At 39.6% G+C, this 17694-nt stretch overlaps 1 protein-coding gene across 1 annotated transcript in view; it reads left to right on the forward strand.

The window, feature by feature from the left end:
- Positions 1 to 14160, forward strand: part of snx3 (sorting nexin 3) — a 37114-nt gene extending 22954 nt beyond the window's left edge. The window contains exons 2-4 of the mRNA XM_060856471.1: positions 8035 to 8130; positions 11028 to 11152; positions 13316 to 14160. Of these exons, the coding sequence (XP_060712454.1) occupies positions 8035 to 8130; positions 11028 to 11152; positions 13316 to 13430 (336 nt within the window). The 3' untranslated portion in view covers positions 13431 to 14160. The remainder of the gene's footprint in view (positions 1 to 8034; positions 8131 to 11027; positions 11153 to 13315) is intronic.
- Positions 14161 to 17694: the final 3534 nt, after the last annotated feature.

A 17694-nucleotide genomic window follows, 5' to 3' on the forward strand; every position in this document is an offset into this window, starting at 1 on the left:
CTTGGGCTGGTGATGGTGGTGTTTGTGATCATACTCCAATCGGATGTCTGCGTGACTAGTCTGAGTTCTCCAATCTTGTCACCATCCCCTGATGTTAGGGTGGACTTTATAGGGTTGTTTGGGCTGCTTCTGTCTTTTTGGTGCTTGGGTTGGTAATCAGCTGGCTTCATCTCCTCCTTCCTGAGACTTTGAAACCTCTTAACAAGCCAGTTCTATAATTGCTAGAGTGCAGTTGAGTCATCTAGCTGTGGAGTCTCAAGTGAGGTTGGCAATTCCCTTTGGAAATGGGGAACTTGAATTCTTATTAATGGTTTTGTGTTTTTCTTTCCAGACTTAGTTGCACCTCCAGCTATAACTATCCTGAATTTGTGTCCTTTTTTAAAGTTGATTTTATTTTGAATAGCTCCTTTTTCCCTAGAGCTATCTGCCCTCTGTCTAACTAGCATCTAAGATTCCACTATACAATCTTGTGTTAATTGGAAGGACATGCATTGGTAGCATTTGTAACTAGCCCACTCTCATTCAGTCACTCATGATCTGTTTGGGTCTTTCCAGAGCTTCCTAATATTGGATTATCTGGCATTTTATAGCTATTTTTAAAACTTTTTTTCACTGTTCGGTTTTTATGATCTTGCACCAGCTACTATCTTAATAGATTATTTTGTGGATGAGGTACTTTGTTTTTGATCACTTATTGCTTTTTACCCTGCAAGATTTGTTTCTTGTGGAAATGCTAGCTTACATGACTGTTGTAACTAGGTGCAAATCGCTAATTGAAGTGTAACACCGACCATCAAACATGACCAGCTGGGAAGGTTTTCAAGAGGAACACTCTCTCTCTTATGGTATATTGTTTCTGTTAGAGCTCTTGCTGAAATTTACGCTGTTTGGCCACTGCTAAAATTGGACTTTTTTTCTTAATAGTCAACTTCTAGCAGACCTTGATTATCAAAGCAAGGCACAAGTTTTGTATTTACTCTGGTCTCCAATCTGATTTGTGTACTTCCAACTTTTTTCAGTTAAGCTCATCAATAAGGTAAAACTTCTGACTAGCTCGTCTTATTTTGCTAACCTGAGCACGAGGGAAGTTAGCTCTGATGTAAGGTTTCCAGACTTGGTGCTTAAATTTTGCATGTGATCACTGTCCTTCCAGTGTCTTTGAAGTGACTTCTTGAGGTATGTCAGGCAATCATCCATTCTGTTTAATTTGAGGCTCCCATTTCTGATCAAAATGAAAATGTTTGCCACCTAACCAAAACTGTCTTGAAGCCACTTGTAGCAACACTAATGGCCATGCTGCCTGTTTTCAGTTCTACTCTTATTTGGTTAGGTTGAACATGAGACATCTTGTCTGCTTCCTGCAACAATTGTGCAGGCAGTTGGGGCCCTGCACATTAAATTTTTAAATGGTGCTTTTTAAAGAAAAGCAAGGTCAAGCAAAGATTAATGCCATAAAACTAAAGCATAAGTGAAGCTCCTGCACTTCTATAATAGACTAGATGTCGTCAGCCTTTTTTACTTTTCACCGCAGACAGGCATGAGTGAGAGGTGTCACAAGTTCAAAAAGGAAATTTTTCAAGGCAAATTAATATGGATTATCCTTTCCAGTCAAACATTGTACCTGTAACCATAATCTGTTGCAGGGATTAACTTTTTATTATAGACTTCCGTGCCCACAGGTTGAAAACTCTGGGTAGGCTTTTTAGCTAAGTTGATCTTTACACCAAGTGAAAGAGAAGCTAATCTCTTTGTAATTTGAGAGTAGGTATTTAAAATTGGTTGTCTTTATCTTTTGCATAATCAGCATTGTCAAAGTTTTGTTCAAAGACCCAATGGTTAAGGTGAGGAAGGGCAAGTTTGGGTTAAGAAAAATCGAGTGGGTGAAATTGGATAACATTAATCCCAAGTCCAATTGGTGCAAATTAACTGCTTGCCTTTAAATAGGAGCGATTTACTACTTCACGAAAGCTGCTGTCTACAACTATGAATGTAGCAGGATCCTTCTGATCAGAACTTTTCAGGCTGTTGAATGAGTAAACCTTTTTCTCTTGGCTTTGAGCCTGAGGTTTTGGGATAGCTTTGTGGATCAAATGAGCATATTAATGAGTGGAAGTTAACTTTAACAACCAGATTGGGTTGTTTTAAATGCACTTCAGAATTTTGAAGGCCTCAGGATCCAGAGTTTTGACTTTGCTCCACTGCATGGAAGGCAGTACACAAACTCACCTGGAGGGTGACTGCGCCCAGTATGCCAAGACAAGGTAATGACCAAGTTGGATGAAGTAAATTTAAAAGGAAGAATGTGAAAGGGCCAAGTATGAGAATTTTTAGCTTGGGCAAAAGATGTAGTCACTCTTGGAAAGAAAATGTAAATTGAGATGCAAGTTTTTTTTAAAAAAACTTGACCAAAAGAATAATTGGTTAATTAGCAAGTATCACTGATATAACACAAGCATTGCACAAGCTGTATGCATTTGCCTTGAGACAAACATTAGATGAAACCACTTGGACATTCTAGTTTCAATAAAGCTACAAACTGAAGATTTCAGTTTTAATGTTTGGCTCTGCATTCTTGTAACTTCAAAGAACTAGGAATAATTCTCAGCCACAACTGCAACCTGTCCTTGATCTATAAACATAGCTATCCCATTAAACCAACTTAGAGCAAATTATTTGACAAGGTGTCACATGTTAGACTTTATCCTTGCAGTGGCAAAAGTGAGGACTCTAGATAATCAGTCAACATTAAAGTGGTGCTGAAAATGCAGAGCAGGTTGAGCGGGAGCCCTTCATCCTGCCCAAAACATCAGGTTTTTTCCCTGGTCCTCAGTGCTGCCTGACCTGACCTTCCAGCACTAATGTTTTTATCCATCCAGTGTTAACTTTACCAGTTTGCTCCATTTCAAAGCCACAAGATGTTTCTGTTCCCAGTTGCAGAACTGGCATGCAGTGCAAATCAAAGCATTCCCTTCACTGGAGCAACTAAAATTGAGCACTTGATGCGAGTGTAAATGTTGAAATGCCATGGCACAACTTGAAAACAAAGATGAGATTGAGTAGAATGCTGGATAGCTATGGTTTTTGGGTAGGTATGGTAACCAATCCCAGGAGTGCATAGAAATTACAAATGTATGGAGTAAGTCGAATAGTTTGAGTAGAAGCGGGGGCAAAAATTCCATTATCTGCATGGTCATGGTGACAGGACACATCTTCAGAAACCTATTGCAACCCTTTGTGCCATTCTTGATTTGAACAGTATGTATAATTATTCCCCTTCAAGAGGAGTGGAAGTGGGGGCATCTCTTGGATGTTCTGTTCTGTCATGGACTGGTGCATAATATTTACATCCTTTCTGTTTTAAAGGTGGAGGGGAAATATCAGTTTTGGACAAGTTTTGTCTTCCTACCAAGATTGACTGACTCATTGGGTGTTGACTTTTTAACAGCATCTTGTCCCACCTGGCTACTGTTTGTTTTGTGCTTTGTGGGTATTCACTGAACATAGCTTCAGCTATTGGGAAGATTTTCCAGTCTAGAAGCTTCAGTATATCTTGTAAAGACCTCTTTTCAGGAAAACACACAAATGGGGTTCTGATCATTTTACTCTACGTACATAATGGTATTATGCAGCCAACTAACTGAGTTGTGGCCAGTGTCTGCTCAATGAATTTACTTACTGCAGCTAATTGGTGCTGACATGCTGAACTATATTGCTTTAAGTTTCTGTTCAACTTGTTTCTTTAGCAAATTGCTCATTAAGGTTAATCTGGAGAAGATTTGTCTAATTAAATCCAGAATTTTGTTGCTTTCCCTGCTTCGAAAAGAAAACAATCTAATTTGACTTTGATCTTTCTCTGAAGGAATGTCTCTATTGACCTTTTTTTATCTGCTTGGACTCCTGAGTTAGTGTAATTCACACTTGGGTTCTCCTCCCACCTACCCCCAAAGGATACCATGGTAGAGGTCTGACTCATTCCTCTCCTATCCTCCCAAGGAGAGGCAATGGAGTGCTAGTTTTAAAGTTTGAACTTTAAAGTTTAACCAGACCCATCAGTTTTGCAGTCTCAATTTCTGAAAGGGTAATTGACAGATGTGGTGAGTGTGAGGATATTGCTTAACATTAGCAAAGGAACTAGTGAATTTGAATTTTTGTAGGAGGCTCTAGTCCTGCAAATTGCTAAACAATGGAGATTGAGAAATTACATCCCATCTAAATTGTTTTTATGGCAGCACAGGAATAAGCGGATCTTTTGCTGTCACTTAGTAATGGAATCCACAAGGGTCAGTGAAAAGCAAAATACTGCAGGTGCTGGAAATTTGCTGCAGGTATAGGACCCCAGCAATGACTAGAGAAGCAATTTCTTTCAAGTCCCATGCCCCTGAACAAGCTATCAAGTCATAACCATTTCTTTTTGTTCTTCCAGGCCTGCAAAGTGTTAGATGCACAGCCATTCAATTCAAATTATTTCAGATGAGGAGTAATTGTGATACTTCCAAGTACAATGAACTTGGGCATGCAAGCAGGATTTGAGGACTTCACAACCCATTACTTGAACAGTAATAGTCAGATGTATAGCATGGAAAAGACGCTTCAGTCCGACCCATCCATGCCGACCAGATATCTCAACCCAATCTAGCCCCACCTGCCAGCACCCGGCTGATATCCCTCCAAACCCTTCCTATTCATATACCCATCCAACTGTGTCTTAAATGTTGCAATTGTACCAGCCTCCACCACTTCCTCTGGCAGCTTATTCCATACACGTACCACCCTCTGTGGAAAATGTTGCCCTGAAGGTCTCTCTTATCTATCTCCTCTCACCCTAAACCTATGCCCTCTAGTTCTAGACTCCCTGACCCCAAGGAAAAGACTTTGTCTATTTATCCTATCCATGGCCCTCATAATTTTGTAAACCTCCTACAAGGTCATCCCTCAGCCTCTGTTCCAGGGAAAACAGCCCCAGCCTGTTCAGCTTCTCCCTATAGCTCAAACCCTCAACTATGGCAGCATCATTGTAAATCTTTGCTGAACCCTTTCAAGTTTCACAACTCCTTTTTTCTGATAGACCAGAACTGCATGCAATATTCCAATAGTGGCCTAACAAATGACCTGTACAGCTGCAACATGACCTCCCAACTCCTGTACTCCATACTCTGACCAATGAAGGAAAGCCTACCAAACACTGTCTTTGCTATCCTATCTGTGACTCCACTTTCAAGAAGCTATTGAACCTGCATTCCAAGGTCACTTTGTTCAGCAACGCTCCCTAGGACCTTACCATTAAATGTATAAGTCCTGCTAAGATTTGCTTTCCCAAAATGCAGCACCCCGCATTTATCTGAATTAACCTCAATTGGCCCATCTGGTCCAGGTCCTGTTGTAATCTGAGGTAACCCCCTCTGCTGTCCACTGCACCTCCAGTTTTGGTGTCATCTGTAAACTTACTAACTGTGCCTCTTATGCTTGATTACAAGTCATTTATGTATATGACAAAGTAGAGGACCCAGCACCAATTCTTGTAACACTCCAACCTGTATCATTTTTTGAGCCAGTTCTGTATCCAAATGGTTAGTTTCCCCTGCATTCCATGAGAACTAACTTTGCTAATCAGTCTCCCGTGGAGAACCTTGTCAAATGCCTTACTGAAGCCCATATAGATCACATTTACTGCTCTGCCCTCATCAATCCTCTGTTACTTCTTCAAAAAACTCAATCAAGTTTGTGAGACACGATTTCCCATGCACAAAGCCATGTTGACTATCCTGAATCAGTCCTTGCTTTCCAAATACATGTACATCCTGTCCCTCCAGATAGCTTGCCCACCAGAGGTCAGGCTCACCAGTCTATAGTTTCCTGGTTTGTCTTACTGCCCTTAAACATTTGCCAAGCTCCAGACTTCCAGCACCTCACCTGTGACTATCAAAGATACAGATATCTCAGCAAGAGGCCCAGCAATCACTTCAGCTTCCCACAGTGTTCTAGGGTACACCTGATCAGGTTCTGGGGATTTATCCACCTTTTAACCATTTCAAGACATCCAGCACTTCCTCCTCTGTAATGGTGACATTTTGCAAGGTCTATTTCGCTACAGTCTATAATCCCACATCCTTTTCCAGTATTTTGCATCAGTATTTATTCATTTAGTATCTCTATTTTCTGCAGCTCCACACAGGCTGCCTTGCTGATCTTTGAGGGGCCCTCTTCTCTCCCTTACACTTTTTTTTTTCCCTGAACATATTTTTAAGACCCTTTTGGATTCTCCATTCTATTTGCCAAAGCTATCATGTCCCCTTTATGCCCTCCTGATTTCTCTCCAGTATACTCCTCCTTCCTTATACTCTTCTCAGGGTTCACTTGATCTATCCTATCTATCCTGCCTATACTTGACACATGCTTCCTCCTTTTTCATAACCAAACCCTCATTGTCTTTAGTCATCCAGCATTTCCTTTCACCCTGACAGGAATATACTTTGGATTCGTATCTCATTTCTGAAGGCTTCCCATTTTCCAGCTGTCCCTTTACCTGTGAACATCTGCATCCAATCAGCTTTTGAAAGTTCTTGCCTAATATCGTCAAAATTGGCCGCCTTCCAATTTAGAACTTCAACTTTTAGCTCTGGGCTATCCTTTTCCATCACTATTTTAAATCTAATAGAATTATGGTCGCTGGCCCTAAAGTGCTCCCCCACTGACACCTTGGTCACCTGTCATGTGACCTGAAGATGTTCATTACTTAGGAAAACTAAAGACAGAATACTACTTGTACTTGGGAAGTACAAGTGCCCTGTTCATTAATCAAAACAAAGTGCAATTAGCTGGACAGTGGCTGTGGTTCGCACTGCTGTCCCAGCAACAGTACCCAGGTTGAACTCCAGCCTTAGGTGCCTGTGGGTTACCCTGTGTGGGTTTCCTGTAGGTACTCTTTGCCTCCCACAGTCCAAAAGTGTACTGGTTGGGTGGATTAGCTGAGCTAAATTGTCCAGAGATATGTAGGCATGGTGGATTAGCCATGGTAACTAGAGATGAGGAAGATGGGATGTTGAGTCTGAATAGGATGCTCTTCAAGAGTCAGTGTGAACTTTAGGTAAATGACCAGTTTTCATACTAGGGAATCTGATATGTTGTGTTAAGGGTTCTGGAAAAGCCCATCAGGAAGGGATGATGAAGGCTTTTGCCCGAAACTTCGATGCTCCTTGAATGTTGCCTGACCTATTTTTTTTGTATTTTCTGGCCCCACACTCTTGACTCTGATCTCCAGTATCTGCAGTCCTCATTTTTTTCACTTAGTTTATTTTATGAAATTGGTTCTCAACTCCTCTGCAAATAAAGCAGAATGCAGATGGTTTACAGCAGCTGTTTCTGCAAGTTCTGACCATATGTAGGGTGTTGTGCAGTGTCCTGTAGCTTAATAAAGATTTTTGCCTAAGGATGAAATGCAGTAGAAGTTCATGGGATGGTTCCAAGGCTAGCAGGCTTGATTTGAGCTTGAAAACAATCTGTGTAGTTAAGGATTGACAAGTGATCACTTTTTAAAGGTTACAATTCTTTGTTGTAGGGTAGGGGTACATGAGGTTCCTCTAGTTGTCTTAAATATTCTCCTCTTTATTTCCCCCCAACCCCACTGGACATGCTACTCAGTTCAAGATGGGTTTTCTTTAATTGGAGAATCTTTGGTATTCCCCATCAAAGGTCTGTGGAAACACCATAAGCAGATTCAAGAAAAATCCAGAATTTCTCAGACCAATGATATGTGGGTTAGACATGTGCCAAAGTAGCATGAGGTAAATTAAATGATGTAGAATTCAGTGTTGGCAAACTTCTATTCCTGCATAATCCCACGTTAGGTCTTCAGTATAGAGGATCATTCTGTGGGTGGTTGGAACAGAAGGAAAATGCTCAATTAGGGTGCCTGCCCTGACTTTGAAGATACATCAATTGTTGGAAGATGTTTTTCCAGTGTGGTTAACCTTAAGTCTTTTGCATCAAACTTAAACTGTTAAAGCAGTTAATTGCACTATTGATCCTATTTTTCAGACTAATCTTCCAATCTTCAAGCTGAAGGAATCTTCTGTCAGAAGAAGATACAGTGATTTTGAATGGCTGAGAAATGAACTTGAAAGGGAAAGCAAGGTAAAACTTTACTGTTCAATTTTGATTAATTTAGTAATGGTTGATATAGTCTTCAGTGCACTTGAGATGGAGACAACAGTGAATTTATGCAGGAGAAAGAGTTCAATGCCTCATATATAAAAATGCTGATTAGTATATAGGTTTGGCTTAGTTCCCTTCTACCTGTACACCTGTCAATCTAATTTTGTGATGCACAACATTCCTTAAACTCTGCACTTGTTGCAAATATCCCAACAGGGTGATGAGGGTGATCGGAGTCAGCTAAGTTTACTTAATCAATCTCCTTTGGGCATGTCAGGCACCTCCAGGCAGGTGTGATCTGAATCTAACTCCTGGCCCAGAGGTAGGGACACTATCAAGAAATTATCAGTTAAATACATGTGAAACTTGGTCAATTAGGGCAAAAATGAATTGCCAAAGTTAAAGCACTAGATTGAAATGTCAGCAGAAGTGCTGCTTGTATGTATACAAATTTAAACTAGAGGTTTAGAGCTTTAAGATTGAGAAGCAGCATTCTATCTCTCCTGCACAGAAGCAAAAGACCTCAAAGATCTCTGCATAGTAGTAACTTCCAGAACTGCAAGTCCATACTATGATCTGCATTGGCTTACCACAGTTTGGGAAATGTTGAGAAATAATTGGGTGCTCGTAGGAGTAATTGATATTTATCTTAATGGCTTTGCATTGCCTGGTTGCAGTTAGCATTCTCAAATTTAACAGATCTTGTCAGCAAATTGGTGTTACAGACTGAGCGTTATTGCATGGCCTTTTGAATTGTTTGCCACCATCTAAGATCCTGGCCCAGCACATCCCATTGCTGCTACTGAGAAACTAATCACCGAATGTTTGTGTTGGGGACATGGCAGCTGAGGATGTGCACATCAAAATTAGATGCCAACCTTGAAGCTGCTACATAAGAGGAAGTGACCAAGTAGATAGAAGTAATCACTCAACCCTGGGCTCAATTCAAACTAGTTCCTCTGTATTGTCGGTGTACAAATTTTGAGCACAGGCTAGTTGCCCCACCTCCAACATTTTAAAATGGCTGAACAGATTGTGGCTTCTACTCAAAATTCCTGCTTCTCTCACTCCACCTTTTTGACTTGTCAATCCACACAGTTGTGAATTATTGCTGAACCACATCTTGGTTTATTTCAAATGTCTCCCCAGTTAGATATCTAATTCTAATCAGTGCAGAATAAGCTATAGTGTTGTTTAATCTTGAGTTGGAAGTGCTAACCATCTCTACTGCCTCCTGAAGTCTAACAACATACCTGTCAGTTTTAAGTTGGTGATTGCACTTCACGATCAATGGTTAAAGCATTGGACACAGCTATAACCTGGCATCTACTAGATGACAATTGCCAATGGTAACTTGTACTCAAAGCAGATGAGTGCCTATTGGTCTATTCAATTTTAAGTCCCACAGTGCAATTCCTCAGGAGTCTTCTAATGACCTTCCCTTTGTCAGAAGTCAGTATTTCATTGCAGCATTCCTCACTTTAGTCCTTGCCAATAAGCACCAGGACCTAGGCCATGTGCAGTGAGTGCTATTTGCACCTGTACTAGTAACAACCTCTATCAAATCTGACTCTTCCCAAAATCCTTTTTTCTTTGGAACCTTTAGTGGTAACATTCACTCACTGCCTTGTCAGTGTTTATGGTTGCTTCAGTTAAACTTCTGCTCAGGCTTGGCTTTCTGTGGGCTACCTGCTGACTCTTGAGCTTGTGCTTTGTGGGTGGTTAACATGTCGAGAGTAATAAGTGTGCTATGCTACGTGTCAATATTTTGTTTTCTCCAGCTGCAAACAATCCAGACTTGGAAATCTGTTCCTTCAGTCAAGGCTGAGCAGAGAAACTACATTAAATGGATTAGTGGTTTATGAAAGCAGCTCATCCTTACTCTTAGCCAATAAACATTTGCTACTGGTTGCAATTCATAAAAACAATAGGCAAGCAGTGTGCTATTTTCAAGATAATCTCATCTTTTGAGTTTTTAGAATCTATGCCTCAAAAGAAACTGCTTCCTCCTTTGAGTCAGTCTTATCTGAAATTTGAGCTAGTTAAATTAATCTCAACTGGATATGTAGATTTAATGTCTACATAGTCCAATCAGCTTATTGTGCAGCAAAAATTAAAAGCTGCAGAATAAATTTGAAATGGTTTTGTGGGAGACCTACATAATTTGGTTTTTAGATGCTTTCCTTTTTTTGTGGATTTCCTGGACTGCTTTGGCCATTTGGCTTTTACTATAAATTTAAATCCAACCATCTTTTTAGTGGTTGGTACAAACCAGGTTGAATTTGTTCCTCCAGTTTACTTAACTTTAAAAAAAAAGTTTCAACAAATCCTGGTAAATTTCAATTGGTTTTATTCCTTCTGTTTCATTTGTCAGCTGGCATCATGGAATGGGAAGTTTGTTTCACCCAAGTCTTGAGGCATTGATCATTGTACCTTGGAACAGCATTCTAACTAAATGTTAGAGTACAATGCCTTAAGTGTCAAGATTGGTTCCAACCAAGATTCCAGGAGTACTGTGGTCCTGTTAGAATGGTGCTTGAAGTAACTTCAGAAGTCACTGATTTCCAAAATGTTTACCTCCAGTTTGGAGGATAATATGCAGTGAAATATTAAGTCAGTTCATTGCTACTTGAAATGTTTGTCTAAAATGAAATTTCTTCTTGGCCATTTCAATTTGTACAATATAATTCTTGGACTTTTAAATATCTAAATCTTGATTTTAAGTAAACATGGAGATGCTTTAGTCCTTGTGGTAAGGATGTGCAGTAAGCAATTCTAATCTGAAATAGAAGTTTCCCTTGAGGGAGCAAGATGCAAAACCTGTTGCTCTGCATAATAAAGAGCCGACTTTGTTTCTGAAATTTTTTTTTCCTCAGGTTGTAGTGCCACCATTACCTGGAAAAGCACTATTTCGTCAGCTTCCATTTAGAGGGGATGATGGAATATTTGACGATAGTTTTATAGAAGAAAGAAGACAAGGACTTGAGCAGTTCATTAACAAGTGAGTATAGCTTTCTGTTGACTTTTCTGCTTTTGTGTAGTGTAGATATGTCCATGTTGAACTTCAGTTACTCTTCCAATTTTTGACTTAATTGATATTTATAATGATGAGAAGCAGCAGTCCAGAAATTTTCTGAAGTTAATGGAAAAACATTGATATGCAGTATTTTACTCATGCAGGATAATTTTTTATAATCACTTTCAAAATGATTCCAGTATGAGGCTAAGGGCACAAAGGGGCCTTGTTTTCTGTGCATAATTTATGTAAATTGCCTTTAAAATTGTGTTCCATTTTAAGTCTTGTACTTCTTTTCCTACTCACGTACTTATTTTTGGTCTAAGGTGGTCTTCATTTAAAGTGAACAATGAAAAGTTATACCTGCAATTATTTGATTGCTGTTGCCATCTGTTTCATGTGTAAATGTGGCATAGCTATGGCTCTGAATAATGAAAGTATGTTAATTCCCATTTGCAAGCCTCTACTAAGTAAGAATTGGGTAAATAAAACATCTAAAATTGGACTTGCCTATTTTTCAGTCCCTCTGCAAATGAGGAGCAAGTAATGTAAAAACATGTAATTAAGCAAAATTGGGCTAGGATAAGGCTCTAGTGTGAGCATGTCTTCTGCCAGAAAATGCTAAGTGGTCCATCTTGTCCTCCAGCAATCCCAGCTAGTCTTAAGCCAATTCTATTGTCAAATGCCTACCAATGATTAGCAAAAATCTGACCAATGCCCCATAGTAATATCATTGAAAATCATTCAGAATCCCCCACCCAGTTCAAACATCCTGGGTGTTACCATTGACCAGAAACTGAACTGGGCTAATCACTATCAAAAGTGGCTACACTGCAATCAGTGACTAGAAATCCTGTGGTGACTAATTTGCCCGTCCAACTGTCTACTTCTCCATGGGAGAAGAACAATCAACTTTGACACTTCTTAAAGTCGTGTGAATTCCAGGCACTGCAAGCCACTCGCAGGCTGGAAAGCTAATGTTCCACTTTCATGCTGGCAGATCCTGGTCTAAGCAATCTATTTATGGAATTTTGGTGGAGGAATTGTATTGTAACCTTTTTTAATTGCTAGACTTAGCTTGAATATTTTGAAGTTGAGGAGAAAGTGAGGACTGCAGATGCTGGAGAGCAGAGCTGAAAATGGGTTGCTGGAAAAGCGCAGCAGGTCCTGCAGCATCCAAAGAGCAGGAGAATCGACAGTTCAGGCATGAGCTGTTCAGGAAGGGCTTATTTTGAAGTTGTATACAATTATCAGCTTTAATCTGTGTAGGAATCTGTTAGTGCAAGTATCAAAGGCATGAGTTCAAATTGTATTGTCTGTTGAAGACACCAGCTCAGCTTAGACTGTTATTCATTCTAGGTCACAAGCCTGCTTCAGTGAGTTGATGTCAGGTCTATGCAAGACCCTTTTGGTTTATCAAGTGTGTGCCTGGTGGGGTTAATTACAAAAATGCCCTCTTCAAATTGAATGTGGTAAAATTAAATGTTCTTAATGATGTCATTGCCAAATCTTTGTCAAATGATCATAAAATCTGCATTCTTACAGCCACTAGGATTGGAGTCTCATGTCTGTTCTTTGCATTTGAAATATGTTGATTGGACATGGCTGGGGTGGGTCAATACATACAGTGCATCTGGCCTGCTGAGCATTATATAGTTTAAAAATTTTAATCTGGTCTTAATTGCATTAATTGCTGACAACTGCTGTCAGCAAAAATACAAGACGAAAAAATACAAGACAAACCATACCTTTTTTTCCTCTTGAACCTGATCACTTCCATTCTGGAGTTTCCATTTTTTTTTTGAATTAATGATTAGTTAGCTCAGTTGGCTGGGCAACTGGCTGACAATGCAATGTGGTGCCAACTGCCTAGACTAATTTCCATATTAAGATTTCTAAAGGACTTCCTTGACCCCTTCCCTTCACCTGAGGCATAGTGATCTTCCAGTTAAACAGCCACCAGTTATTTCAGTGACTGTAGTAAGAAAGTGGCAACTTTGCTTTGAACTCAACATGGCATCTCAATTGAGTAGCCTAACACTTTAGCTGTTTTGATGGTCTTTAAATTTCCATAGAATAGTGTTTAAAATTGTACACTGAAGCAGTTGATCCAGTGGCTCACTTTTTTTAATCTCCTTGTTTTTCCAGAGTTGCTGGGCATCCTTTGGCACAGAATGAACGATGTCTTCATATGTTTCTTCAAGAAGAAATCATAGACAAGAACTACACACCTGCAAAAGTGAAGCATGCACAAACAGTGTGAATGGACTAAAACACTGATTCTTTTTCCCCGAGCAATCCTTCCATACCAATTTAATTATGGCTTTGGTTAATCCTCAGTGCATCTTTCTACTTGATGTTTCTGAAAGCAGAACTTCTGTGCAGATCACAAACCAGGAAGATCTACATTCAGGATTTAGAGCAAGCTCCTGTAATTTGGCATTGTATAACCTTTTTGCTTTTTCATTCTGAAGCCTTAAATTGAGTAAAGAAAATTGCTGATGGATTTTGTTCTTTGTGCCCAGATGTTACACTTGGCAGAAATTGCTGTCAGATTTATCTGGTATAAGTATAGCATTTCTAACTTTTTATCTGATGCTTCATCAGTTGAGAATATTTTTATAATGCATGTGCTTTGTAAATTAATAATCTAGCTGAACATTATACACTTGGCAAGATGTCTGCTTTTGAAAAGAATATAGATGGTAAAAGATTTGTTTGAGCCCAAGCTGAAATTGAAATTCCAGCTTCTGGAATGTTCTTTCAGACTGAACTGCAATATTATTGTTGCTGTCTAACTTCCACTCTCTCTTCTTTCCCCAATTGCTTGAAAAGCCCACATCTATTTATGATGTCCATAACTCTGGCTGTTATAATTATGTATCAAAGTTCCATTTAAATTTGTTCCCTGAAATAAGTTTTTGTACCAAACTTTTCTTGATAAAAGTCTGTTTATTTCTGTTTGCCAAACACTAAAACTCACCTTCTGTAAAGTTGGAATATTTTCAAAATAAAGTCTGAAATGTTCAATCATTAATTGTGGAAAACTTTCTAGATGTTTCACTTATGCTTAACTAATGCTTTAGTTTAAATCTGAATACCTGGTTTATTTTGATCATAAACTAGTTTTTCAGTTTGCCTTTTTAGTGATGGTTTTTAAACTGGATATTCAAACTAGAGCACTTTGTTTGCAAGACAATTTTGCTGTTCCATATATTGGAGGGGCCAAGCAACTGCACTGAAATGAACTTTTTTCAAACTTAAACCTGTGCTTCAGTACATTGAAATCACTATTCTAAAAGTCACCAAGACTTCACTTCAGGTGGTATAAGATCATTTGAAAGATTGTACCTTTTTGGTACAGATCTATTTTGGAATATCTGGTTTCACATCCAGATTTCAAAAAGTATATCTACTGTAATCCAACTTATGCATGTTCAGTTGTATTCAACCGGTTTGGCAGTAAACAGTATAGGAAATAAACCATGGCTTGATGCAATGTCTTCAATCTCTAGTGCCATGGCATCTTAAGATTAGTGATTTTGATGTTTGTTTGGCATTTTTTTTATTCTGCACAACTTGCAATACAACACTTTGATCTTTTTGAACTTTGCAGTAACTAACTCTTTTTTTGCAAGGCAAATTGGCAATGGTAACATTAAGCTTTTTTAATCTCTGAAGTGAAATAAGTTTCAAATGGTTAAAAAACAAAAATTTCCAATCTATCACAAGTCATTGATCAGAATAAATCTCCCTCCTGGTTTCTCCACCAATATAAATGCTAGGTGTTTGCATAATTGATAGATGCCTTCCTCTTTCCAAACATTCATAAATTTCAATTGAACAATGGAGATAAAACCAGGGGGAAAAATGATCAATTCATGATCCCACTCAGTACTAAAAATGCTTTGGTTATTTCAGTAACTGTTAACTGGCTTCAGGAACTTCTGTGCAGGGGAAAAATTGCTTAACTGCTGATGCAAACATTGTTTTGTGTTGCTACTTTGCCCACTTTTTAATGTGGTTTAGCTTTTAATAAGCTATGTCCCCATTTTTCCAGTCAGCCACATTCAACAGGCTTTGTTACTCAGCCATGCTGCTGTGACCTTCAAACTTGTTTCTCATCAGGTGGTGAGAAGCAGGTCTGATAGCATTTACAGAGACCAATGTTGACTTTTCAATCAACTGTTTTGAGGTGGTGACCAAGCAAGCTGAATTGTTTGGAAATAATACCTGGAGAAAATGCACACTTGGCAGCTTTTGTGGAAAGACAGTATTTATGATTTGATTGCAGTAATTTGTGTTTTTTCCATGTTTCAGCATTTGCTGTCCTGTTTTCAACTCTGCCATCTTTTCAGGTATGTCCACCTTGATGTTCCATGTTCCCCATTGTAGTTGGCAGCTCTTCTAACTTGGCTAAGTATCAAAGCAGATGTACGGTATATAGCTTTTAACGTTAGACTGCATTTAGAATATTGAGCACTTTCCTGCCTTCTACCTAAGGAAGGATACACTGGTGTTGGGATCTAGAGGAGCTTTACAACAATGATCTCAGGAATCAAGGGTTTGTTTTGAAGATTTAAATGGTTCGAAGGATGAGTGGATCTGGTTTGAGCTTAAGATGCTACCACTACCAGGAAGCTAGGTCCTAAAGGCACAACCTCAGTCCAGGCATCCCCCTCTTTGAAATGGGCGAGAAGTTGTTTTTCAGCTGGAGAGTGATCAGGCTGTGGAAACCAAATCATTTTGGGTGTGTTTTAAGATCGATCCTTGGTTAATAAGGGAATCGAGGGTTTGGGAGAAGTTGGATTGTGATATCAGTCATGATTAAATGGCTATTCTACTTGCTTGTCTTGTATGAAAGTAGTTTAACAAAATCAATTCATGCTTTGGTCTTCTATATAATCTCCACCAATTTTCTTTTACCAATAGTCGTTCTTCCCTTCCCATCTTTTTTTAATAAATTGCGTTAAGAGGACTTGGTATCCCTTAAGGTTTTTTTAATGTTGTGCTATAGTTAAATTGTAGCATTGCCTTCCCTGCTCCCTAAATGGTCGCCTTCGTGAACTTCACATTCTTCCCGTGTTCATTACCTCCCATGTAGTGAACGAGACTTCAGACTGACCTAAACATGAATGACCTGCAAGACACTGGAGGTTGGAGGGCTGTTAGCCTAACTGTTAAACGAAGAAAAAACCAAAAAGTTTCCACCATTCAATGTACACCTGTTTTAAACTACCACCTTCACCCTCTATTTCCCCCCCCCCCCGTACCCACGATTAAAACGAGATCAGCCGGCAGAAAACGTTTGGGAAATTAGATTACTTAATGTGGAAATAGGCCCTTCAGCCCAATAAGTCCACACCGACCCGCCGAAGCGGATACCACTCAGACCCATACTCCTACATTTACCCCTTCACCTAACACTACGGACAACTTAGCATAGCCAGTTCATACAAGGGTTCGCCGCAATGCTCAACTACAGAAACTGCGCTTAGATCAATATGCAGCGAATTTTTCGTGCTGTGAAAATAACTCCGAGATGCTCAAGCTGGGGTGAGTAATTGATATTCCCGTGCTTCATATTAATAAAATATGATGGGTTGTTTTTTTTTCCCCGAGACCTGCTATCGCATTGTTGGCTGAGGGACAAGGTGCTGCTTGCAACATCGTTGGTACGTTTAAAAACAGCACTGTGAAACAAAACGCTATTGTTTAGATGCTGACAGGAGGGGTGACCAAGTATCGCTCTCCTACTGCTGGTAAATTTTGATTGAATTGCTGTCAATCCGTGTAGTTCGGAATAGTTTATTTTGTTCCCCCTCCCCCAACCAACGCTGCAATTCTCCTTGGCTCGGATTCCGATGTTCCTGTAGCCTGGCCAATTTCGGAGTGTACATTGAAAGCCTTTTTTTTGATGGTTTTCCTCCGTTTGTGTGTGCCCACCGTGAGCACTAATCCCCTGGAACAAGCGCTCAGCGCCTGTTGGACTAACTCCTCTGAGTGTCCAGCACCAGACGGCGTGACGGTCGCTTTGAAACGAATACCAAGATAACTTGAACAGACCACAATTTACTGTCGTGTCCTTTCTCGAAGTTTGGAGACCCCCCATCCCCGTTTATACGTTAATATCTTGAAATTCAAGCCACTTCAAGTGTCCACGTTTGGACCGCGCATTAGTGCAATGCCTCCTGGCATAAGTCTGACTTGTGTGACCGCCGTTACAATGTCCACATCGCGAACTACCGATTGACTAAAGGGTATCGCGATCGGGAAACTCCTGAACCTCATTCACGCCGGCATATTTCCGCAACCAACGAAGAAAAATAGTTTTAAAAAAAACCCTGATGAAGTTGCATGGAAACAAACTGAATGAGTGTCAAAAAAGAGAGGGGAACTAAGTGGTTTGTCAATCAAAAAGTTAAATATAATGGCGAGCAGAATGTCATATAATCGGCATCTGTTTCGGAATTGTATTGATGACAGATAGATACCAACCTTCTCAAGCCTTGAAATACAGAGCAACA

This window comes from Hemiscyllium ocellatum, chromosome 3, assembly GCF_020745735.1.
Source record: "Hemiscyllium ocellatum isolate sHemOce1 chromosome 3, sHemOce1.pat.X.cur, whole genome shotgun sequence".
NCBI lineage: Eukaryota > Metazoa > Chordata > Chondrichthyes > Orectolobiformes > Hemiscylliidae > Hemiscyllium > Hemiscyllium ocellatum.